The sequence below is a fragment of the Chanodichthys erythropterus genome, chromosome 3 (genome assembly GCF_024489055.1).
Source record: "Chanodichthys erythropterus isolate Z2021 chromosome 3, ASM2448905v1, whole genome shotgun sequence".
Taxonomy (NCBI): domain Eukaryota; kingdom Metazoa; phylum Chordata; class Actinopteri; order Cypriniformes; family Xenocyprididae; genus Chanodichthys; species Chanodichthys erythropterus.
In genome coordinates, this window is record NC_090223.1 from 27,159,460 (window position 1) to 27,186,066 (window position 26,607).

Genomic DNA, 26,607 nt, shown 5'->3' on the forward strand with positions numbered 1-26,607 from the left:
GATATGTCAACAAAAGAGCTCTAGGTGGCACTATAGGGGCAAACTTACATTCACTAATTAGGGCCCAAGCCACTCAGGCACAGGGCTCTTTTGTTTTTCTAAGGAGAATTCGTTTTTTTCCGTCATCCGTGGCTTTTGGGGGGGCCTTAACATGCTCAAAAACTCTTGAAAATTGGCACACTCATTGGAATCTGCGGCCATTAGGACGCTGCAAAGGATGGGAGCTGGGCGTGGCAGGGGGGCTCGACAGCGCCCCCTTGAATGGTGTCCAAAAACTTTGTATATCAAACACACTTGCACATAGTTTCATAATAGTATGAAACTTGGTACACATATAGACCTCATCGGGCCTAGCAACTTTCGTGCTCTAAGTTATACACCGGCTCAACAGGAAGTCGGCTATTATGGGTATGCACATGCTCTGGAATTTGATATACTCCTAGACGATTAATCCGATCATCACCAATCTCGATCAGAATGAAGTCAAGAGATTGAGGACGTAAAATTGCGAGTGGGTTTTTGATATCTCAAATGGTTTGGCTGTGGTGAGGCAACAAATTTATGGTGAGAAAAGGGAAACAGGAAGTGTGTTATAACCTCTGCATACATTAATTGTTTTTTATGAAACTTCAGCTGTGTGTTCATTGTAGGAGTCCGAACACATGGATGTGATTATTGCGAGTCAAAGTTATAGTTAAAGTTTTTACCCAATTTGCTTCAAACTTCATTAGAATAATGTCAAGACATAACGAATGTAGACCTGTAAAAAGATTTTTAATATTTTTCAAACACTGTTGCCATAGCAACAGATCAAACTTACACTTAGCATGCTTCAAATTGCATGAAACTCGAATCAATATGTCAGGATTGTCATCCAGTAGACATGGGCAAAGTAGGGTTGTGCCGATGGATGAAATCATCGTCCATCGGCACAACCCTACTTTGCCCATGTCTACTGGAGACACCATCGTGTTGCCACACCCCCACCCCGCTGCAAGTCGACACCATAGACTCGTGTGTTCACATCGGCGAGAGTGTCAAAACTCGACAAACAGTAATCCTAGTCTCTTCTATAGACTATAGTTAACCTAAAATCTTTGCAGGAATTGCTCTGTAAATTACATTGAGAATATAACTAATGCATATATGCTATTTTAAATACTGTAGTCTATGCCCGAGACGTGACGTGTGTTAGTCTGTGAAAATACCGTGTCAGGCATTTGATCTTGACATTGTTAGAATCTTGTCTTTTTTACATGTCTAACACTGTACATTTAACTTAAAATATTTAATTTTGTACAAGAAAACGGCCCTTATTAATGAATTATTAGTAGCCTATTGTAGTCGTGCTCATTGTCACATAGCTCTGTGGCTATACTGCACTGAAGCGGCAGTGTAAGATATAAACCCAGAATTCAGTGAACGTCAATTAACTTTTGTTTGGTTAATAAATACCTTTAAAGAAAAAAATAAAATAAAAAGTGCACAACTCTTCTTAAGTGGAAGGAAGCTACTTTTTCCGCCCTCACTTTGCAACCTATTGGAAAGCCCAGATGAGTCATTAGTTGGGAAATAAAATAAATAAAGTAGTAAAGTAAAATAACGATTAATAATTATATAATAACGAAAAATCAAAATGCCTATTGCCCACTGTGCACATCAAATTCCTTTTCACTAAAGGTGCACAAGAACGTGTACAATACCTGGAGAAAATTATCCATTAGCATTCCCATGCAACATACTGTACTGTATTAATATTTCCTTATCATATTGTGGACATTTTTCCAGTGCTTAATTGTTTGATAATGTAACACAGTATCATACTATTCGCATTTTAATCAATTAAGAGCTTTCTTTAGGTATTGTACAACTGCAGGTATTACAGATCCTAAAATAACACACTAAATAAAACTATGCCACATAAATCAAGTTGATTAAGTCATTAAACCTCAATACAATAGAATGATTTACTGTTTTTCTTTTCTTTTTCTTTTTTTGTTGTTGGTGGTGGGGGGTATATAAAAAAAAAAATAAAAAAAAAAAAAATCGCTCCAAAAGCAATTCCTGTAAAGCACCTAACTTGAAGTGAAAGTAGTTCTTGGCCACAAAACCTTCCTACCTGTTCATGAGTCACCCGTCTGGTTTTAAAGTACAATGACTCGAAATAAACTATATGAAAACCAAACTTAAGGTTTAACAGTGGAAAAAGAGGTCCTGAAAAAAAAAATAAAAATGAGGAAGTTTTAACCTTCTTGTGGCTTTACAAGTTCATGCTGACACTTGTCACCAGGAAGTTGGGTTTACAAGCCTTGAGAATGCAAAACTTCTAGAGAATTCTTTGAGAGATTCACACGCATGGATGAAAAGAGTTACTCAAAGTACAGAATTTTACAGAGTGACCTTGGGAAAAAAAAAGAAAAAAAAAGAATGAAAGGCTAGAGACATTTATACTCAAGAGCATGTGACTTTCAAACATTTTCTTCTGGACTGAGTCACAGCTTCAAATGTCCTCCTCTGACGTGTAGAGTCAGCAGCTAAATGACTAACAAGGTTTATAAAAACCTGCATGGCAAGACTTTTTGAATGAAAGACTATGACTTTCTTAATATACTGCAATGTTAATGAACTCACATAAAGGCAAACATTTGCATCTTACATGTGCTCTAAGAAAAATAAGCATAAAGAAATATAGAACATTTTATCTGTCAAAACACATCCACACAGAAGAATTGAAAGCATAAAGGTGTGAAATTCAACTGAGTCGAACTAACATCAAATTAGAAATAGGGGAATCCAGATATCAGTCATGCATGAATATGCAAACTTTCACACACTCGATTCTGAGAAGATAAAACTACTCTGTAAATGAATACAATCCCTCACAAAACAGGAAAGCACTGAATAAAAAACCCAGATAGATACACACGACCAGCCTCCTGTGGCTAATGCTAACATTAAGCTAATGTGCAGCTAACCAAATCCTTATCTTACGGAAACATAACCCAAACCCACAAACCTTAATCTTGCTCTGAAGACCCACTAAAATTAGTCATAAAACAAAAGCAAGAAAAGAAAACTGTAACTGATCATTAACATAAACTGATCAGTTCATTATCCACCGGATATACTGCACATTCACAATTCAAATATCATTTGTACTACACACAGTATACCAGATTGAAAATAATACACCAAAAATGCTCAGAGGGCTACAGTACACGGGTGAATGTGATTTCACCAAGTACGACATGTTCCTGGATCAACATCTTTGTTGATCCTGGAACAACATTCCAATCAACCAATCAGATTTGAGGTACAAGTTTAACGTTTATGTCAAGTTTATGCTTGCAACCAGGGTTAGGTGCTATTCACCTATCTTTCCCCTCTGATTTTAGGGATAAGTTATGGGTAGGATTAGGTTTAGGAGTAGGAATAGGGCTAAGACTAAATTTTCAGACTGAAATGTTGTTCCAGGATCAACAAAATATGTTGATCCAGGAACATGTCTTACTTGGCAAAATCACAGTGACCACAGTACATGCTAGCTTTAGCATAATACGATGACCACAGAGCATCCACAGTTCACCTGATACACATTAAATGCAAAAATATAAAGAGTTGGCTAAAACTGCCTGTTGTAATGAGATTTTCTATAAATTCTGGGGGGTCGGGGTGGCCAGGGCTTTGTTTATGAGACTGATGGACACAAAATCATGTTTAAATTCAGATCATGGGTGCTTTTGTGCACTTAAAAGCAAGTAAACTAAGTGTGCATGAGCAAACCTGTATATTCTGATGTTTTCTTTCCACTGTTTTTTGTCTGTACAATCAATAAAAGAGCCAAGACAGACACATTTTTGTTTTTTTTTCTTCAGTAGTAGTGTAGGATATCCTGGCCTACTGTTTTACGGCACATTGGTGTGCATACTGTACATCCTCATCACCACTGCAGCACATACTCTTCATACACCGAAGTATGCTGATCGAGATCCACCCAGAGGTCTATTCTGCATATGAAATGGAAGACAATAAAATAATTTTTTTTTTTTTCTGATATTATTTAAATATAAGATGAAGTAACTGTTCTTTTATGACAACATTGAGATCGACAGAGGCTTGTTCTGCTCATCTGAAAAAAAAACAAAAAAACTGTTTGACATTTCCGCTACAACATGCCATATCTTCACACAATCTTCCTTTATCTCTCTTTGTTTTCTTCTTTCATTTTTTTTGTTTTTAACATGTGGTCTGACAGAGCAGTCTTGAGAGGTCCAAGTAAAGACAACCTAAAATTCATCAAGTAATCAGAAATCATTGTTCCTGTAACATTGATGGCATAATAAAAATCATTTTATGATTAGCTTCATCAGGATCTATGTATCTCTGTCCACCTGTCTGTCCGTCTATCTATCTTTCTGTCTTGCTTTTTTGCTCACCCTGTGATTTCCACAGAAGGATTGGAGACCGACAGCGTACTTTACCAAAGAACAATCTGATAAACCAACAAGGGAAAACTAAAAATTACTGTTTCCAAATTTTTTTTCTCAAAATAAAGCATTGAAAGGCTCTATTGAAATGTGTTGTTTATGGCGTTTATGTAGATGCAAATTTCGCGAAGGCTGCCTGTTGTCATTCAACCTGAGCTCATGCATTCACACAAACTATTTTTGTGGCAGGGAGATCAGTATCTCGTTTACGTCCTGTCCCCTGTGGTCAGGAAATATCACAGTTTCACATCACTTTAATGTAGGTGAACTGATAATTCATAGATCAAGGCCAACAGCACACATTCGACAACAAAAATGAAGAGCATAAAAACCAAAGCTTTAGGCCACGAAATAAAAGCCTTCAGCTTTTTAATGTGAATCTTTATAGCTTAAATATCATTCAAGTTTTAGCCATGTTATGCAGAGAAGTATTCTTAGACAGTTTTGAATTGGTTAAAATGACAAGCTCTGCATTCGCTGTGTCTGTAATCATATGGTTGGAAACTTAGTTCGAGACAGTTAAAAAACAATGCTCTATATAGTATGAATGTGTGTAGTATTACAGGTTTTTCTCTAAACAGCCTTAACTTTCTCTAAACTGTAAGTGCAATTGTCACAACTGGGACATCAGAGCTCTATTGCATTTCTGCAAAATGTAGTTACTCACCCAAAACATTTAATTCATGCTTTAAAACCTAGTTTTGAAAATAAGTGTTTTTGTCATTGTGTAAGCCACACTGGTCAAACTGCTTAGATTTTTTTTTCACTGTGGAAATATTTGTTATATACAAAATATGTCAGTTTAGTCTAGCTGAATGCTCTTGGGCCCTATCATACACCTGGCGCATTGCGGCACCAGGCGTAGTGTTTTTTGCGAACATTACGCCTGCAAGTGTTTTCTGCAAGTTTCAGCCTGACGCACTTATCATTTTCATTTCCTGCACCACGTTGTTTAAAAAGCAAATGCATTTGCACCCATAGTCTGAAAACGAGGTGTGTTCAGGTGCATTGTTGGCACGTGGCTATTTTGAGGCAACTGAAATGGACTGCGCCATTGACTTTAGACGAGGTTTCAGTTGGTCAATGGTGCAGTCTATTTCAGTTGCCTCAAAATAGCAACAAGCCAACAATGCACCTGAAAATACCTCATGTATTTTTCGTTATTTAAAGAACGTGTTAGTAATATGCACCTATATGCGGGTACATAGCACACGTACACTCTGCTTATTACACACTCAGGGACACACAAACATGCCAAATATTAAAAATAAAATTATTACAGTGTAAAAATTAACTATTGTGTGCATAAAGATTAAAAAATGCTTTGGTGGAATCCGTCTTGTACCGTAGATGGCCTGCTCTCGCGCTTTAAAGCAGAACTAAGTAACTTTTTTTACCTTCATAAATAGTTTTCTAAGTCCTTACCATGGTTAATTGACTCCTAGTGGTGTGTTTGAGGCGAGCACTAACCCCCTCTTGCACGTCTACGCCAGAAAACAGCACTTGCAAGTTGAGTTGCGCTGACACAATCTCGCCTCATGTTCACGTTCATGCGAGAGTGACAAAATGCTTTACGGTAATTCAATATACACATAGCGACCTCACTTTATAAGATAATTTCGAAAAAAACAACATCCATCAAGATTTCTTGTACTGTATTTGCAAAACTACTGCGCTGGTGAGCGTTGTAGTCGTTGTAGTCCAGAGCTGCGCTTGGAGTATTTACGACAGTGTGATTCACTGAAGGAACCTGTAGGGGGAGCTTCACAAATCTTACTGAGTTCGCTTTAAACTCGCGAACAATCAGATCCATTTCCTTGCTAGAAAAGCATTCAGTTTTTCCACTTGCAAATTCCACCATAGCGAATCTGCCATGATGCGTGTGCAGCTGGCTTTTAAAGCAAATGGGAGATGAGACTCTGATTGGTTTATTGCACGTTACGCCAAAAAACTCATCCATTGCTCATTAAGAGAATAGGGACAACCCTTTTATATCATGCGGTGGCATAGACCATGCCTTTAGATCATTAAAATAGAGCACCTTGTGTCTCAAACTGAGCTTTTTAGATACAGATTCAGACAGAAGGTGAAAATGTACCAGGAAAAGTCAATACTGACTTTGGACATTAGAAAATTTACATTTGGTTACACTTTATATTAGGTGTCCTTATCTACTATACTTACATCATGTATATAAGTACAGTGTACTTATTGTATTCATATTGTATTGCGAAAAACTCGTGCTACTATTGAGGTGGATAAGGGTAAGGTTAGTGAGAGGTTTAGTGGTATGATTTAAGGAAGGGTTAAGAGGGTAACGGAAGGCTCAACAGTCTGATTACAGCAGTATTTTTGGTAAAATAAGTACAATGTAAAAACAAGCGCATTGTATCTAATCATTAATTTACACTAAATGTTAGTACAAAGTAGTTAAAGACACCTAATATAAAGTGGGACCAAACATTTTTATTTACACAGGACATATATTTTTTACGTGTTGCATGAAAACTGAAAATTCACAGTTGCTTGCATTTTTACATACAGTATGTCTTCTGCTACACTCAAATGCTGGGTTAAATATGGACAAACCCAAGGATTGGGTTGTTTTCACCCAGCCATTTTTTTCAACCAATTTTGGATTTATTTTTTTAGCCAGCAATATAGTAAAAGGCATGTTTTTCCTCACCCCCAAATAGGGGCAAATTTGTGGAGTATTTTAAGCTGAAACTTGACCAGACCAGAGTCTTATATTACATCTTGAAAGAGGGCATAATAGGTGTCTTTCAACCCAACCTGCTGGGTTTGTCCATATTTAACCCAGCATTTTTTAGATTTACAGACTTGCATATCTTCCTGTAGCTCTTCCACGACAAGCAACAGTGTTTTATCAATTTATATGTAACACATTTCTACAAAAATAAACTGCTGTTGCTGTTTAGGGATCTAGACATTCCTGCATGTTCAAAAATGGTAGTGGTTGTGCTGAGCAAACTCCATATAGCCTAGTGTATGCTTCCAAACTTGATTTGTTGATCGGTAAGATTGTTATTCCTATTTCATTACAATGGCAGGCCATTTGCCAATTCAGCAGACATTACAAATATTCAACGTCAAAGGTATTTGTAGAATTTGATGGATCATTTAGCATGTGATGGCTCACACAATGAAAGAACGTTTAAGTTGTGAAGAGTGAGTTTCACTGAGAATCAGTTTTGATCAACAAGCCATGTGCATTGACATGTTGTGCAAATAGAAGACAACTGTATTGCCAAAACTCATGCAAAACCTGCTTAAATCAGTAAGAAATCCAAATCTGATGTGAACAAGAAACGAATTGTTCAGAGACCAGAACTTATTGTTTTGAGAAAAAAAGTTGATTTAGAAAAACTGTAATGAAATTCGGTTGCTTCACTGCCGTTCACAAATCCTCTCCTATGGCCTCATGGGATAGTAAAGTGTCCACTTCACTGTCTGGGTACTTTTCGCTTACATATTACTCAGCTCACATACTGTTTTTGGCCTACTCAGTAGCATGGAAATAGGCATATATTCGAACACAGCGATTGAGTTTTGTTGCTACTGTGGGTAAGAGTTCAAAGCTGGCTTGCAACATTTCTCAACACTTTTATTCGCACTCTAATTTCTTCCCTTCTACATACCATGTTATGCCAAAAAAATACAATCAGTGAACACATAAATGCACATATTAAACACATCCTGTCTTTGTTAAGAATTCCAGACACATCCAGGCACGATTGCTTGTGGTTCCTGAAAATATAAGGGGAACGGACTGGATGTTTAATCATGTTTCCAATTAGCAACATCAAAAATGCAAATGACTCATACTTGATTTGAACACCTATGCTCAGTTAGAATTCAAATAGAAGAGCTGAGTATAAGTAATGCTTTAGTGCATATAACACTATGCACAGAGAGAAAGAGGAAGAGAAAGAGTGAGACATTTTTGACACTTTCAGGATCTCCTGCCTTTTACTGGAAAGCTCCTCATTGCTGTTTGTGTCTGCATATGTGAGTTCATGGGTGTATTTTACCAAGTGTGTTAGCAAATGAATGTAGGAGTAAGGTTTATGCATTTGTGGGTGTTAATATGTGTGTAGAGGTGTTCTGCTTTTGTATGAAAGTTGACAATCACTCTCCATAATAATGTAAAGTTGAATACAGTCAATTTGTTGATCAAGATATCGTTACTTAGTTATTTGGTTCTTGGTTCATATTTAGCAGCAACTCAACTCTGTTCCTGTTAAAAGGCTGTTTTTGATGACCAAACAACTATTGTTTTTACCCAACTGAGAAAAAAAAAAAGGAACTTTTGGTTTGAGCTTCAAGTAAATGATCTCACGAGTGCAAATACACTTCAGCAATAGGAACAATGCCTCAAACACACACACACTAGGAACACATATTGATTTGTCTTTGATTGCAACAGACCAAAGCACTCTTTAATCCAAGCACAGATTCATGGAAAGTTTACCAGCCTGCTTTTGATGACAGAAATACAGGTACGTATTTTTTAAACAATGAGTATGAACTTGTATAATATGCTTTCAACTACGTATATATATTTTATATAGTATTAAAATTCACTAAACTCAAAAAATCGCCAATGAGAAGTGAAAGATATAGTTATTTGAGTGAGTTTATAAAAATAAAAAAAAGAATGAATGTATATCAAATCTTTCCATTATAATGAACTCGCAAAGACTTAAACAGCGTTGATAATAGGATATAGGGGGGAAAAAAGTGACCATGAAGTGGTAATTTCACAATTTTCTCTGAAGACTTCCGACCTTTATCCTGATCTTTATATGGATTAAAGATCACCTCTTAGGTTTAAAATACCCAGATTATCAACAGATAATCAAAAACCAAAAAAGACTAGAGATAATTATATTCAGAATACTTTTGTATCCCAAAGATTCTCTGAGAAATTAGAACATTATCCTTAAAAATAAAACACAAAGATAAATTCGGAAGATGTTTTAAACTAAAAACATAAGTTTTATGTTTTACAAGAGGTTTATGCTTAAAACAAGATTTCAGAAAAAAAAAGTTACCTTCTCAAGTAAATCTAACTTGTTGCAGTGTTTTACACTGTTTAACTGTTTTTGTTTCGTTTTTTGGAGTGCATTCACACGTGAAGACAACCAAGAGTTGTTGTGGAGAAAACATATTTTACCTCACGTTTTTGTTTCTTTTGCCCTTTCAGTGAGTTCATTCAACTACGTTCGCTTGAGTAGGTCACCGCAGCTAAACATAGCAGCTCTACCTTACACCACGCAATCTCTAAATGAAAGCGTAAACTTAAAAATGTCAGGAAAACATATGAAACTAAACTAACTTTTACAAAATACACACATTTTAAAGTCAATTTCCGACAGAACGTGTGCAGTTTGACCACATCTCTTTCCCCCAACGCCCCTCACAGTCTTTTAAGCGCAGGGAAATCCCTTTCTTTACGGTTTCCTGGCAGTTGCGAGAACTGTGACAGAGTAGAGCGTCTGTGTTTTACCCTGCGCAGCTTCATTAGTGGGTTATGGGTAGATGGTCAGGATCACCGCAGAAGGGTAGTTTATGTATAGTTATTGTATAAAACATGCGCCATGAAGATCTAGGGCGTTTATCAAGATCCGCACCAGTTACTTGAAGAGCTCCATTAATTAAAAGATGGATTTTGAATTCTCAACCGAAAGATGGATTTGGAAGTCACCATGCTTGTGTCTCAAACAGTAAGCAATTTAATATTTAACATTTTTAGATGCTTTGTTGTGTTTTCAAAATAACTAATACTTCTTTTTGTCATTTCGATGTGAAAACACTTCTAAACTCTAGACACAACTCTAGACGAGTTTTACGCAAGACGATCTGTTTGACAGGAGTAGTGTTTAGGAAACATGCTAGAAAACAGTCAATATTTTTACTGTTTCTTTAGGTGTCGCAGAAATGACTTCAAAAAAACTTCAGCTTTAAAGTTTGCTGTGTGGGTGCTGAATGTTTTAATGACAGGGAAAATGTGATGTAAGGAAATTTTGTGCTTAAAAGCAGTGAGAATTTCTCAGAAGCATGTGTATGGTGTGTTTTTTTTGTGTTTGCTTCTATAACAGCATAACGTCATTCCCCTAAAATGAAAATTCTGTAATCATTAACTCACCCTCATGTTTTGTTCCAAACTCTATGACTTTTTTGCTTCTGTGCAACACAAAATAAGCTGTTTTTGAAGAATGGCTCAGTGTTTTTTTGTTTGTACCCCAAAGATCTTCTAAACAAACGACTTGAGGGTGAACAAGCGATGACAGAATTTTCTGTTTTGGGTGAACTGTTCCTTTAAATTGAATGGTTCTAACCATCAACACTGGTTTCTAAATATTCAGATATCTTGGAAATAACTAGAAGAATCACCTGCTCTAAAAAAAGTGCCTGGACTCTGATCTCAGCTACAATGTTCTCTACATGGATTCTGCATATGGTTTCATTCACTCTGCTGGTCAGAGGGGACAGTAATCTGTGTCCTTTTTATGAAGTCACGCATGGGAAAGGTGAGAGAGAAAGATAAGACATTATTGTATTCAATTCTCTTAAAATCTGCATAGTTCAGGCCTGTGTCCACCAGATAGACCTTATCAGTGGTCTTTCTAATCTTATTATTGTGGCCTCCGTCCTGGACTCATACATATAAATTTTATTATCGCAGCAAAAATAAACCCTTATCTTGGACCCAACTAGACAGTCAATAGAGATTTTCCTTTGCAGACACTTGTAATTCTGGACGTGGCCAGTTAGATTGGCCAGTAAAAAGCAGGTCTAAAGATCTAGGGCCGTATTCACAAAACATCTTAAGGCTAAAAGTAGCTCCTAACTTGCCGATTTAGGAGAAACTCTTAAAAATAATGGACGTGTCAGTCCTAAATTTAGGAGTCCTAGGAGTATTAGGAGTATTTCACAAAGCATTTTAGCGTTAAAACTAGCTCCTAAAACTAGCTCCTCCCCGTATCCCCAGCCGAGAGGGAGGAGCGGGTTGGCGGAGGGATGCAGAAAACTGTCAAAGTAACTATACACGAGTCGACTCTCGTCTGTGTATATATACCTCCTCTCGAGCTGATTAGAAAGACTGTTTCTCCCAAACTTTGTTTATAAAACATAATTTGTTGAGATGCAGACATCCAAGAGGCGGACAATTAACTGTATATACTAGTTTAATTAGTGACACTTAGCCTACATTTTAAAACCTTTATGGCAACAATATGGCAACATTTTATTTTGACTATGGCAACATTTTTATTAAAAAATATTTATTTGAATAATGCAACATTTGTATTTTAAAACCTTTATTTTAATGTGGAAAAATGACACCTCATTCTACAATATTTCTATGATTAAATCACTGACTCCTCCCCCATCAGCCAATCACTGTGGGGATACTCCATAGCAACGAGGTCAACCCCGCCCTTACTCTTAGCTTAAAGGTTTAGTTCACCCAAAAATGAAAATTCTGTCATTAATTACTCACCCTCATGCCGTTCCACACCCATAAGACCTTCGTTAATCTTTGGGACACAAATTAAGATATTTTAGTTGAAATCCAATGACTCAGTGAGGCCTCCATAGGGAGCAATGACATTTCCTCTCTCAAGATCCATAAAGGTACTAAAAACATATTTAAATCAGTTAATGTGAGTACAGTGGTTCAATATTAATATTATAAAGCGACGAGAATATTTTTGGAGCGCCAAAAAAACAAAATAACGACTTAGTTAGTGATGGCCGATTTCAAAACACTGCTTCAGGAAGATTCGGAGCATAAATGAATCAGCGTATCGAATCATGATTCGGATCACGTCTCAAACCGCCAAACGGCTGAAATCACGTGACTTTGGCGCTCCGAACAGCTGATTCGATACACTGATTCATTTGTGCTCCCATGCTTCATGAAGCAGTGTCTTGAAATCGGCCATCACTGTATAAGTCGTTATTTTGTTTTTTTTTTTGGTGCTCCAAAAATATTCTCGTCGCTTTATAATATTAATATTGAACCACTATACTCACATGAACTGATTTAAATATGTTTTTAGTACATTAATGGATCTTGAAAGAGGAAATGTCATTGCTGGCTATGCAGGCCTCACTGAGCCATCGGATTCAAACTAAAAATATCTCAGTTTGCGTTCCGAAGATTAACAAAGGTCTTACGGGTATGGAACGGCATGAGGGTAAGTAATAAATGACAGAATTTTCATTTTTGGGTGAACTAACCCTTTAAGACTTCAGTCTATTCCTTAGTAAAAGTTGGTCTCAGCAGCTTTGTGAATAGGTTTTAAGAGAAAACTCTTAACTAAAAACTTTTACTGCTATTTAGGAGAACTCTTAGTGGTAAGATAAAATGTTTTATGAATACAGCCCCTGATTTTAGAACTTTACTTCTAAGTAATTTGAGTTGAGCTTTGCAGAATCTATGAATAGTATATAAAAATTCCCTTTAAGTTTAACAATCCAAAAATGACATCACCCTGAGCTTTGTCAATCTAGTAACCTCTAGAAGTTCCTGCCTGTGGTCACACGTCTGTGAGACAGCGACACTCTAGGAAAAAAATAACCTTTGAAAAAAGTTTCTTTTTTTCCCAAACTGGAGGACAGATCATCACTGAACAGGCTTTTTTTTTATTATTATTCTGAAGAGTTATATGTTGTTGCATGATATTTGCAGTGTTCATACATTGCAATTTAAATGTGCAATGGTTCGCATGAAATACTTTTGGGAAGTGAAAATATCTTGTAATGTGACATGCTAAATGCACCAAGAAAGATAGTTATAGTTTTGAAAGTGATTCCAATGATATAGTTTCTCTGTGCTGTTATTGTTATAGTTGTGATGTGGACTCTGCTATTCTTTTATATTTAGAATGATTTTTAGAACTATAAATTTATAGTTATCATTATAGTTATTGTCCTCGGTGTGAACAGGCCTTTATCAAGAGCTAAAACTAATTTGCTATTTATGTTTTTTTTTTATTAAATACCTTTATTAGTGTATTTATTGTAATTAATTACAAAATATAAAGAAAATTAATGTCACATTGCAAAGCCATTTAATATGGAAGCTTGTTTCCACCACAGAAAAAAAAATGTAAAAGATAATTGCAACATTTTTCTCACAATTCAGACTATTTTCTTGCAATTGCAAGTTTGTATCTTCTTTTCTCAGAATAGTGAGATATAAACTCGGAACTGTGAGTTATTAAGTACAATTATGAGGACAAAAAGACTGACTTTTTTTTTTTTCAAACTCACAATTCTGAAAAAAAAAAAAAAATCTTTTTTATTTTTTATACATGACGGAAACAAGCTCCCATAATTTAAAATGTGAACTAGAAAAACATAATACTACTAATGGCAAAAATAAATAAATTGCAACTAAAATTCTTGAATTGATGTTGATAACCATTGATGGAAATGTATGGGTCTCTTTTAATTTATGGGAAATTTAAGTATTATTTGCCTGAACGTAAGAATATGTATTTGCCATGCTTTGGTGACCCATATGTTGTAGTCTATCAAATCTGTCCATCTCAGACATGTTACTGACCATACCTTTAATACTGACTGCTAATCTCTTGTTTTAGAATCTCCATTGATGGATTCCTTACAGTGCTACAATGACTACAAGACCAGTGTACAATGTAGTTGGGAGGTTGATCCACATGTTCATCCACATGCTACAGGAAACATATCCTTGTTTGAACTTTACTGGGACACATCTACAAAGTAGGTGAAAGAAAAAAAGAAAGAAAGAACGAAAGAAAACTACAAAGGGGAAAAATAACTTTTTTTCTCTCTCTCCTTCTCTGTAGTATAAAAACGAAATGCGTCCCGCACAGACCCGGTGTGCTTTTACCCAATGGGAAGATCTCTCACGAGTGTCGCTATAAAACTAGAAGGTTTGGCGTAGGAACAAATCACACTCTATTCTTCAATTTACCCTGTACATTGAACGCCACAATTCTCAATGTTTCTCAGCATGGTGAGTGTGTGTTTTGTGCATGTATTTACCTTCTAAAGCATCTCTGTTGTGGAAAGGCATTTCACCGTTGTGTTATTGTGATTTCAGGAAAAGTTAAGGCCCCAATTGACTTAACAGAGATGGAGGCTAATGGCGGAAGTCATCTGCTGTCCTGGAAAAGCCCATATCCTGCATCCTCAAACATCACAAGTACTCTGGTGTACCAGCTTCAGTATCGCAGACACAAGCATGACTGGACTGTGAGTACACAGTGCATTATCAGAAAAAATGTGCAAACACTACCCCTAAAGGGTGTATATTAATTTAAGATAAGGTACAAACTAATAATATTTCACAACAATAGTATAATGATTTACTTTATTTTTGATCAAATAAATGCAACTGGCTCTCAAAAACATTCAAAATCTTACTGACTCCAAACTTCTGAAAGATATTGTAACTTATACTTACCTGAAATAAATGGACTTAAATAAATGAGGAAAATGAATCAAAGGTATAAACACCAAACCCTAAATGTCATTAAAGCGCTCACATATTCAAATATTATCTGATAGCAACCTTTTCTTATAGGATGTAGTGGGTATCCTTTCTATAGCAATATCTGTGCAGCAGCAGCAGCTTTGTTTCACTGTACTATCAAACAACACAATCTGAAATTGTAAGGAAACGTCATATAACCTCAAACTCAAGATTCCCAACTAAGATAAAGCCTCCACATGAAAGAGTGATGCTAGCGGTCTGAAACTGGAGATCCACTGTCAAGATTTGGATATTTACATGAGTGAATGCTGAGTAGCCTACGCTTCTATGTATTTATGCGATCGGTTGGCATTGTTTGTTTACGAAATGTGTGTTTGCACTTGCAGAATCAGTGTGTTACTGATGTAATCAGTAATATATGCCATTTGTGAAAAAAAAAAATGGTTGGTTTAGCCTGCTGCAAAAATACTTGTGTAGCCTACTGTTACTGATACTGTATAAATATTACAACTCGTATTTCCACTGTGATGAATCAATTAAAAAATAACATAGGCTACAGCATGATTGCAAGTGTAAATATCTTTTACACAACATTTCAATAAACAAGGTGTTGGAGTAACTTACACTTCTAACGCAATATTGACAGTTTTTTGCTCTCCCAAGGACAATTTCCAAAATAATTCACAGAACAATCTATTGCTTGTCTCCGTGAAACACACAGTGATGTTTACTTCCTGAATTAATTTGTATATTTGGAAAAAAAAAAACGGTTCAGTAAAATTAATTAGTCATTAGGTGTTCAAATAGAAGCGATCAATACTTTTTGATGTCATACACCGCAGCGCAGCGCCACTTCTAGTCGAACACTCACATAAGCACTTGTTTTGATCAGGGTTTTTGGCTGTGTTCCACAGGGTTGCCAGGTTTTCACAACAAAATTTATCCTCAAAACTAGCCCAGTCGCATTTCAGGGGGGTCCCACGGTAAAAATCGCGTTCCAAGGGGTAAAATCTGCGTTTTTGGCGGGGCTCCCCTGGTAAAATTCACATTCCAGGGGCTAAATATCACGTTATTTGGGGTCGATTCAACCAAAGTCCCTTTAAGACAAGTCATTTCACTCGGCGGCCATCTTTGAAACGCCTCTCGGGCATCCTGGGCATCATGCAGCTCCTATCTCTTTGAATGGGGAAACATCAAATTCTCCAAAACTGTTCGCCAACCTTAAGATTAAATTTGATATTTGAAATCACCAATGAAATCTAACAACAACCGGCTCATAAATTTAGTTTCTAAACGCTCAAATCATGACAAAAAAAATGTATTTTTCAGGCTGGATCAAGCTAATGCGCATACGCAGACCTAAATGCGTGTCTCTTCGTAGGCGAGTGTTTCTATAGAAACCGGTGATTCTAACGGCCGCTGAAGTGACGCGATGACTTTACCAGTCGGCGATTGGCTCTTATTTAGAAGGCGGGACTTATTCCGCCATATTGCGCGTTACATTTTCTCCCATTCAAAACAATATGAGTGACACGTCTTGTGTTATTCTATAGTCTTTGATTCAACCCACGGACATGAAAAACAACCCGCGGCAACAGTGTAAAGTAGCCGTTCCGGAAAACCGGCAACACTGGTGTTCCAGTTCGTTTTTTACGCCCTTCTTTCGCTAACTTCCCTCAGTCTCGTTGACTTGGATGTACGTCATTGCTTATATTGCATGACTGCCCACTACTGGCGGAATTCGTGCAATGGGCTGGATTGGAACTCCTAAGCCACGGATGGACAACTCCGGTCCTGGAGGGCCAGTGTCCTGCAGAGTTTATCTCCATCCCTGATGATAACTCACTTGCCTATAACTTTCTACTAATCCTAAAGACCTTGATTAGCTGGTTCAGGTGTGTTTGATTAGGGTTGGAGCTAAACTCTGCTGGACACTGGCCCTCCAGGACCGGAGTTGTCCATCCCTGTCCTAAGCCCTTGATCACTTGGAAACTGCTATGGAGTTGATTATTTACATTTCTTGCAAAACTGTTTTATGCAGCATTCTATATGTACATAAGTGTGTTTGGGTTGTTTTAGATATTTAAAAAAAATAATAATAATATATCATAGAGTTGTTTGTGGTGGGGTAAAGTAAACGTGATATGCAGTGACATCACAATCGTGTTGCACTGTGGTATATAGAGCTGCCTGAAGTGTACATATGAAATGGACTCACTCCCTCTGTCAAAATCGAGGGAGCGAGGGTCTGTCCATATAAACTTCCCTCATCCACTTCACTTCAAAATGGTGGCAGGGAAACCCCAAGGGGAAGTGCTTAGGGAAGTTCATGAGTGCATGTCTAAACGTGGAGTGGAACACAGCCTTTGAGCGAATCGCTCAGTGAATGGTTCAGTGATGCACTAACAAAGAGAGTTACTTGTCGCCACCTAGCTGTAGAGTGCCTATCCACAATTTTCAGCAATGTTACTTTAAGGTGAAACACAACATTATGTAACCAATGTAATGGTCTTGTTTATGGATTGTGGTACTGCTTTATTGGAAATGGATTTTATAATTAAACTTCTTATTCTATTAGGGAAATATCATATACATAAAGCGAAATGTATATCGACTGTACCAAATGGTAGACTATTTTCCACTGATTTGAAGATTTTTTATGACTCTCTAACTTTAATACAGAACAATCGAAAAGCTGTTAAGACATCTAAGCTGTTGAAAAGGATACTTAATGTAATAGAAACATGATTGATTTGTGATATAAGATACAGAATTTTGATTTAATTGTTTTATAGATTCAAATGTCTTTGTATTCCCCTACTGTTGTTTCAATTAAAAAAAAAAAAAAAAAAGGAAGCCCGCCACTGAAATTCAAAATCTAGCGGTAAAAAAACAAAAAAAAGAAACACAACATTACAAACTTTTATTTTAAATAAAAATGGACTTGAAATTTGGACAAAATTGAAGGTACACATGCACGTGAAAGAAATACAATCCCATTGAAAATGACAATCAAATTAAAAACGAAGGAGAAATTCAAAACTATTTATCTATATTATAATATAGGCTGCCTTTATTGCAAAATATAACTTCTTTTGGTGATTTTTTTTGTACATTGATTATGCATAGTTTTTCATATTGAATAGACCATTAAATGAAAAATAAAAAAATAAGCAGATGGCTTCAACAAACATATACCATCGAATAACAATCTCAGAACTCACAGTAGGTCTATCTTTAAAGTTATTTATAATGTCAGATTTAATTGGTTGCATGTTATTGAAATATTACCTTTGATAAGTTTCCTCATTCTGTTTTACTGGAACAGACTGTGGATAACATCAATGCATCTACGTATATGATTGACAAGGAGTCACTGTTGCCCGGCTACCATTATGAAGCCAAAGTGAGAGCGCGGGGTCCTGTAGGACTCTGGAGTGACTGGAGCCACCCGGTGTCCTGGAAGACTCACAATGGTGTTATTTTTATTTATTTATTTTTGCTAATAACCTAAAATAATTTTCCTTTTTTTCCTCATTATACTGCAAATACCAGTTTTATGAAGTTCATGACCTTTTGCAGATGAGGAGGTCAGTGGAGTCTATAACCTGCAGTGTGTGATAGAGGGAGAAAAAACGGTGACGTGTACCTGGCAGATGAAGACAGACTATTTACAGGTTATGTCTTATCGTCTCTGGTGCCATGACAGTAATGACGCTAAGTGAGTTCTCCATCCATCCCAAACTCATGTGATATCACTAACAATTGATCTACAGTGTCATGTCACATCCTGTACACTGACAACCCTTTCTCTATCCCTCAGACCCTCTGTTTGTTGTGATCATCCTCAGCTGCAGTCCAGAGACGTTGAGCTATCAGAGTTTATGTGTTCTGTGACTGTCTCTGACCCTTACCTGTTAACAGTGGAGCTGAGACCAGTGCATTACAGTAGGACGTTCCAAACTCATGAACACAGTGAGTCTCTTTAAAGTGTTGTTTAGTGGAGTCTTGTGTGCCCAGTGCTGCCCTCTGGAGTTTAGGAGGAACATTAACGTTTGGTGTTCTTCTCTTCAAGTTAGATTTCCACAACCTGACAAGATTCAGGTGATGGAAGAAGATGGCATCTTCAAAATGACCTGGCCCATACCAGATGTTAAAACAGTGATTCTTTACTCCACCGAGCTAAAACTCTTGTCCCACAAGGTGTGTTAGCTATCTTTCGATATCTGTGTTGCATCTAAATGATTCATTGTAACTGTGACTGATCGCATGCATGGTTTTAACTTTTTTTTTTTTTTTTTTTGTAGGACTTCGTGAACGTTACCCTTGAACAGGGGGTCAACTTTTTTGATATTCCATCTAAGGATCTAAGTTGTTCAACCGAATACCAGGCCCAGATCAGATTACTGCTTATACCAGATAGCGAATATATTATTCCGCCATCAGATTGGTCGGAGCCAGCAGTGTTCACCACCAAGCCAGGTAACACCATTGACTATGCACTTCTGATCATACAACCCTATTTTGTTGATTTCTTTCTTTCTTAATTTAATTTGAGACAAAATTGGATAATGTGTCAAGACTGAGATGTGCTCACTTTTAAAATTACACACTACATCATTAATAAATATAGATTTGAAAAAAACTAAACAATTAATATTGACTTATTAAGTTGAATTTGGGTATATATAGGCCATTTTTTTGCGTTGAGATTACTTTGAGAAATATTAAAATAAGTGGCACGGTGCATATAATTTAGTTGTATTTTTATTTTTTATATTTCCATTTAACTTCATTACTATATCAGTTTTAGTTTAAGTCATTTTAGTACTTGTTTCAGTTAGATGTCAAGGTATCATTTCTAATGTTTGGTCATTTCTAAAATGCTTAACTGTTAGTGTCCTGGCAGCAAGAAGATTGGTGCTCTTTTTTTTCATATTACATATTTTATTAATAATCTTAAATTAGGTATCATTCAAAAGGTTACAGCCTCAGTATTCATCCTGTAAAAACCATCATGGAAACAGTACTTAAATTCCTTTAACCAGGCACCTCCCCCTTCTGGACAATGTCATGTTTCATATTACAAAATGTACTGCCCTATTTTATATTAAAAACTTTTTCTACTCTTGACAAAACACATATTGTTGGAAAGGTCTGAGACTCAAAGTTCCATTTTTAGTGACTCACCCTCATGTCGTTCCACACCTGTAAGACCTTCATTAATCTTCAGAACACAAATTAAGATATTTTTGATGAAATCCGATGGCTCAGTGAGGCCTCCATAGCCAGCAATGACATTTCCTCTCTCAAGATCCATTAATGTACTAAAAACACCTCTAAATCAGTTCATGTGAGTACAGTGGTTCAATATTAATATTATAAAGCGACAAGAATATTTTTGGTGCGCCAAAATAAACAAAATAACGACTTATTTAGTGATGGACGATTTCAAAACACTGCTTCAGGAAGCTTCGGAGCACAATGAATCAGCGGTTCGGAGCGCCAAAGTCACGTGATTTCAGCGGTTTGGCGGTTGGACACGCAATCCGAATCATGATTCGACACAGAAGAATCATAACACACCGAAGCTTTTCATTTTCCGTCGGTCTTAGTACACAATGTAACTACAGGAGAATCAAGTTTTAAATAGGAAAAATATCGAAACTCTTTGGTTATTTTTGAGCGAGATGCTAACGGTCTAATCAGATTCAATGAACTATGCTAAGCTATGCTAAAAGTGGTACTGCCAGACCCAGAGATCATCTGAATGTATTTGAAAATGGTAAAACTCAACTGTTTAACTCTAGGGGAGTTGGAAAATGAGAATATTTTCAAAAAAAAGTGGAATGTTCCTTTAATGTTATGAAGCAATGAGAATACTTTTTGTGCACAAAAAAAAAAAAAAACCAATTAACGACTTTATGACAATATCTAGTGATGAAGCTTTATGAATCTTTTGTTTCGAATCTGGTTCGGATCACTTAAATGAAGCCTCGTTTACTGAAATCACACTCCGAACCACTGATTCGAAACAAAAGATTCGTAAAGCTTCGAAGCTTCATGAAGCAGTGTTTCGAAATCGCCCATCACTAGATATTGTTGAATAAAGTCGTTACACAAAAAGTATTCTCGTCGCTTCATAACATTAAGGTTTTAAATACGTCTTTAGTGCCTTTTAGTGCCCTTTTTAGTGCCATCTTGAGAGGTTCAGTGTCATTGCTGGCAGTAGAGGCCTCACTGAGCCATCGGATTTCATCAAAAATCTTTTAATTTGTGTTCTGAAGATGAATGAAGGTCTTACGGGTGTGGAACAACATGAGGGTGAGTAATTAATGACAATATATAACATTCAATCCTGCATTACTAATTTGGTTTGTTTACGCCCCCCCAAATTTTTTTGTCTATCAGCTTCGTCTATCAGCCTTGTCATCTACATTTTGGTTCCTGTGTTTGTGGCGGTGCTTTTCATCATCTTGTACAATGCCCTTCCTGTCTGTTACAGGTAAATCACACTACAGGTTGACATTTATGCATCTATCCAACATTTGATCAGTTCATGCATTCCCTGGAAATCAAACTTGTTAATATACACTGGTAATGCTAGTCCATGATTTACTGTTTGAACTACAGCAGCAGTCATTATATGTAGCTTTTTTGTTTGTTTGTTTATTCATATGTGTAATTCTATTAACAGAAGGGTTAAGTTATGGAAGGGATCGGTTCCATCGCCCATAAAGAGCAAAGTGCTGGAGGGGATAATCAAGGTGAGTCTTTTCTGACTAATCTTGAATCTGGAGCTTGATGCACAATACGCATTTTCAAACACGCAATGCAAGAGTGTATTGCTGCATCCCAGTTCGCCTACCTATACTATGCCTTAAAAGTATGTACTGTTTTTGTGAAGAAAAATACATACTTGAGTGTGTAGCATGCAAGCTTTGGGACATACTACTTTTTAACATAATTGAGTCTTTAACAGACATTCTGTCACTTAGTTATGTGCAACCTGTAACCGTAAACTGCCCTGTCAATCACCTTGTCACAGTTAAAATCCTCCACATTCAATTAAATTTAATTTCTTACCATTTCGGAGAGAAATGTAGTCGTATGTTGATCTGCCAGTCATAGGTCTTTCATACGGAGAACTCTCCTTGTGTTTGCATAATGAACACGCAAATGGCCAAACACATCATTATAAAAGTTCACAATGCTGTTGCAGATGAAATATAACGTGGATGACATTTATTAAATATTTTTTTCGTCAGGTTAGATACTGATTATTAATCACTGAAACCCCTTTATCTTAACCACTCTGTTTAAAAATCAAAATGTACATTTTTTTTTAGCTTTTAGTATGAATATGTTAGCCTTAAGGTTATGACTAAGCTAGTGTGTTCCCTCCAACAATGACAAAATTCGCATTTAGGAGATATAAGCATTCAAATCTTACAGTCTCTCACTTCTGCTAAAATGGATCACTTCAGCTTCTCATCAAATCTTCTGTCCAATCAAACGCTCTCTAGAATCTGAAGTCCCGCCCCCTTCTACACTATAAACAGAAATCTGTGGCTGAAATTGGTCATTTGCTCACACATTTACTAGTTTATACATGGTGAATGGCACACAGTGCACTATATCAAGGATATAGGGAACGATTCAGACAGTGTAAATATTTCCTTTGACGTGAATGAAGTCCGTTTTCGCGTTAGTATAACATGAACTGCTGCAGCACGAGCACAGTCTGCTCTGACCCAGGGACACGAGAGCACAGACCGGATCATATCCACGAGTCGGCTCAGATCACGAAACGTATCGGACCCATTTGAATTCTGTATTTTAAAGTGATATGGAGAAAATTAGGAGGAGAAACTGTTAGAGATTAGAAGGAAACTGAAGTTTTACTGAGTTTAACGGCTCTGGCCGAGCTGTGATATAAAAAAAACGATATTGGCTATTTTAAAAAAGGGGCGGAGCTGGTCAATATATTGCCTTGTCTTCCTGTTTCAGTTGAAATTACGTCAACACATTGAATAATGCTGCGCGTTTCAAGAACTTCAGTGGGCCTTTTACTGTCGAGGCGGTCACGACGCACATCCGTCATGTTTGTAGTTTTTTAACACTTTTTATTCGTGTTTGTAGTTCTAATCGAATCCTTCTCCACAGCGCAATGGGTTGTGGGCAACATTAGCCATTCAGAGTGTGCTCGGATCTGCACTTCAGATTCAACATACACTATTTTCGAATACTATTTAGAACGGATAGTATGTGAATTGGGATGCAGCATATGTCTCTTTATCATAGCTGAAGCGAAAGAAAATATTGCTTCACAAAAAATAAAGCGGAGATGACAAACGAATGACAAGGAAGAACAAAAAATTAACATATAGTACACAAAAGTACCAGCAAGAGTTTGTTGTTCGTCACCAGCAGCACACCAGCTCCAGTCAAACAATGACACTCAAAACTGTCCTGTTACTAGAGTTAATATTACTACAACAGCATATCTTGGTTCTGTGAAACATAGCTAAACCAGTGTTACTCATGTATGGAGCAGAAACAACGCAACCTCGGCATCCGTTTTCAGGGCTTCCCATTTCGGTGTCTCTAGTGGTGGAAAGCTTTTCTAACATTAAAGCGGGTCCTAAAGCTCTTGTCTGATCATAACCCTTCTCTTTCCAGTGATATTCATCTTATCTTTTCTCCTTTGTAATGTCTCTGAGCCATCTCGTTCTATTTCTACAGTATTTCTTCAAATCTCCCTCTTGCTCAGGGTTGCCAGGTTTTCACAATAAAACCAGACCAATTGCGACTCAAAAATAGCCCAAAACTAGCCCAAACACATTTCAGAGGGGGTCTCACGGTAAAAATCATGTTCCGGGGGTAAAATCGTCATTCTTGGTGGGGCTCCCCTGGTAAAATCTGCATTCCAGGGGATAAATATCATGTTCTTTGGGGTCGATTCAACCCCCGGACATGAAAAACAACCCGCGACAACAGTGTAAAAGTAGCCCAGTTCCGCGGGAAAACCGCAGACTTGGCAACACTGCTCTTGCTCACTCTTTCTCCTCCCCCGTCATCATGAGTGTACACGCCCCCTACTGCTGATTGGCTACAAGTGTGTTGTGCTGCTTGGTTCAATCCACTTTCAACAGTGTTTCTCAGAAATCACTATTTCTGGAGCACAACAGCTAAATGATAATAAACATGGCTTTTTTGTCTATCAGTTTTGTCTTTATAGACTAAGTTTTATAACTATTAATCCACTCTTTTAAATGACACATGGTTAGGTTATGCTGTAACTGAATTACATATTTTCTTTTTCCTATCTCTTTCAGAAGTCTTCCACCGGATGGCCGCATCTCCAGATTGAGAAAGAGACAACCTCTATGTGTGTTCTGCTGGCTACAGACAATATCAGTCTCTGCAAAAGCAGGTAAGCTCTCACTCAAATGAAAACATTTCTCATATAAACTATTTTAAAGTCAGCATGAAACGGAAGTTGAGATAGTCTTTTCATTCCTATGGTGAAGTCTATATAAGTATATTGGCATGATCATGGCCTTTTGTGTAGGAATTACAGTATAGTGTCTGAAAATGCTATTTTAGTATAATATATATATATATATATATATATATATATATATATATATATATATATATATATATATATATATATATATATATATATATATATATATATAAAATCATATTTATTAACATTTTAAATTAGCTAAATTTTAGATTATTTTTATTTTTTTATTTTGTAAATGTGCTTTTTCTATTTTATTAGTTTTCATTTTTATATATATTTTAATTAGCTTTAATTTTATATCAGTTTAAGTTTTAACAATTTTAGTAATTCAACAAATTTTAGTTATTTGTCAAGGCAACATTTCTAATTTTTTAGTTTAAGTTTTTTATGAAATATTTAGCTATATTTTATTTTATTTTATTAACTAATTTAATAATTGATGATCTTTAGAAAGGCACACTAAACTAACACTAAACTAATTTCAGCTGAACAATGACACTGTTTTTTTTGGTTTTTTTTAGCTGATATGAACTGTTTGCATCACTGAATAATCATTTTCCTGTTATTACTGTAAAGCTGCTTTGAAACAATCTGTATTGTATAAATAAAGGTGACATGACAATTGAGCTTTGTTTCAGTTAGCAAAAATGATTTTTAATAGTTTCATTTTTTGTTTTAAATTTAGTTAATAATACCGTAGCAACACTGATCTGAAACGACTTTGCATTCCGGCTAATGCCACCACTTCCTCTTTCAAACCCTCAAAAATATGTAGTATTATGGTGTGGGTTGCGTATTATTGTAATTCATGTCGACTTTAAAGTCTAGACAATGTTTTGCATCTTAAATCTGACGATGTTTTACTTTTACACATAATTTTGTTACAGTGTCTCCCAGGAGCCGCTTTTGTTACATACTGAAGATGTGAGTGTGAAAGCTGTTAAAATTGGGCAGTCATCTGGATCAAACCACTTGTGCACCTACGTAGGGGAAGGCATGTGCAAAGACAAATCAGGCATGAACTTCAGCGGGCCTTATATTCTGTGCTGTGAGGATTCCTGCTCTCAGGACAAAGGATTGGACGGGTCTACAGACAAAGATCACACATCTGTGAGTTTTGCTCCAATAAATGGAGGCTACGTTGTAACTCCTCCCACTGCCATGCCAGCCACTCAAAACCCCGCCCCTGTTGACAGCCCAACCAATAATCCATCAGATGAACCCCCTGCGTACACCCCCGGCCCAGATCAGGGTTGTATGGTCGTCCCTCATCCATCCGGCTACTTCATGATGCCATGTGGATCATCTGGAACATAATGATCAAGGACTCAGTGTTAGTTTGGTGCTTTTCAAAAAAAAAAAAAAAAAAATTAAGAGCCTGCAGGCTCAAAGATGGACCCAAACATGCAAGCGAGGGCCATGGCTAAAATGGGCATGATAGTAAGCACAATAAATGCAGTTCAAATCTATTTAAATGTCACTTAAGAGCATTGTCTAGCTACACAGATGTTTCACATGCCCATAATGAAAGCTGGTAAAAAACTCTTTGCAAACAGGTTTGCTGTGATAGTCTCACCAACAGATGGCAGTATTGCTTTAAATGAATGTAAGAAAAGTCTTATTTTGATTACTCTTCTCCACAGTGCACAATGTGGAAAGCAAGCAACGCATTAGTCGATAATGAATGTTTTGTCTGTGCCTCTCACAGGCAACTCACTGCATTGAATGTATTCTGCATTTCTGTTTTGAACTTGTTTTGAGAATGTTACTGTTTATTCGTTGCACAAAGATCATACTGCGCATGCTCTTGGGCGCGAGTGTCGCGGGAATGAACAGAAAAGATACTGAGGTTGCACAGAAAGCAACTTGTATAGAATTATTTGTGAATGAGACTTTTTTTTTGTAGTAGTAGTAGTAGTGCTTTTAGTAATGTTTGCTGTTTTCACCAAATAATGTAACATATATGACTATATAATAATAAAACTTGATGATCAAAAAAACAGTGTTGACATGTTATTGCCACACCACTAACATCACCAAACAAAAGTGCAGAAATAATGAGGTTTCCCAAA

General features: G+C 36.6%; 1 protein-coding gene across 4 annotated transcripts; it reads left to right on the forward strand.

Moving 5' to 3' along the window:
• The first annotated feature begins 8,850 nt into the window (after positions 1–8,850).
• Positions 8,851–26,524, forward strand: csf2rb (colony stimulating factor 2 receptor subunit beta). Of its 4 annotated transcripts, none has more exons than XM_067381574.1 (14): positions 8,851–9,007; positions 10,877–11,041; positions 14,123–14,264; positions 14,351–14,520; positions 14,608–14,759; positions 18,329–18,476; positions 18,583–18,721; positions 18,824–18,975; positions 19,076–19,203; positions 19,308–19,482; positions 21,412–21,505; positions 21,698–21,767; positions 24,339–24,436; positions 25,423–26,524. In XM_067381574.1, the coding sequence occupies exons 2-14, from the start codon at positions 10,945–10,947 to the stop codon at positions 25,850–25,852; spliced, it is 1,995 nt and encodes a 664-aa protein (XP_067237675.1). In that variant the 5' UTR covers positions 8,851–9,007; positions 10,877–10,944; the 3' UTR covers positions 25,853–26,524. The 4 variants fall into 4 exon arrangements, with proteins under 4 accessions (XP_067237675.1, XP_067237678.1, XP_067237677.1 ...); XM_067381575.1 differs by lacking the exon at positions 8,851–9,007 and adding an exon at positions 9,964–10,234; XM_067381577.1 differs by lacking the exon at positions 10,877–11,041 and having other exon boundaries at positions 8,856–9,007.
• The last annotated feature ends 83 nt before the right edge of the window (positions 26,525–26,607 follow it).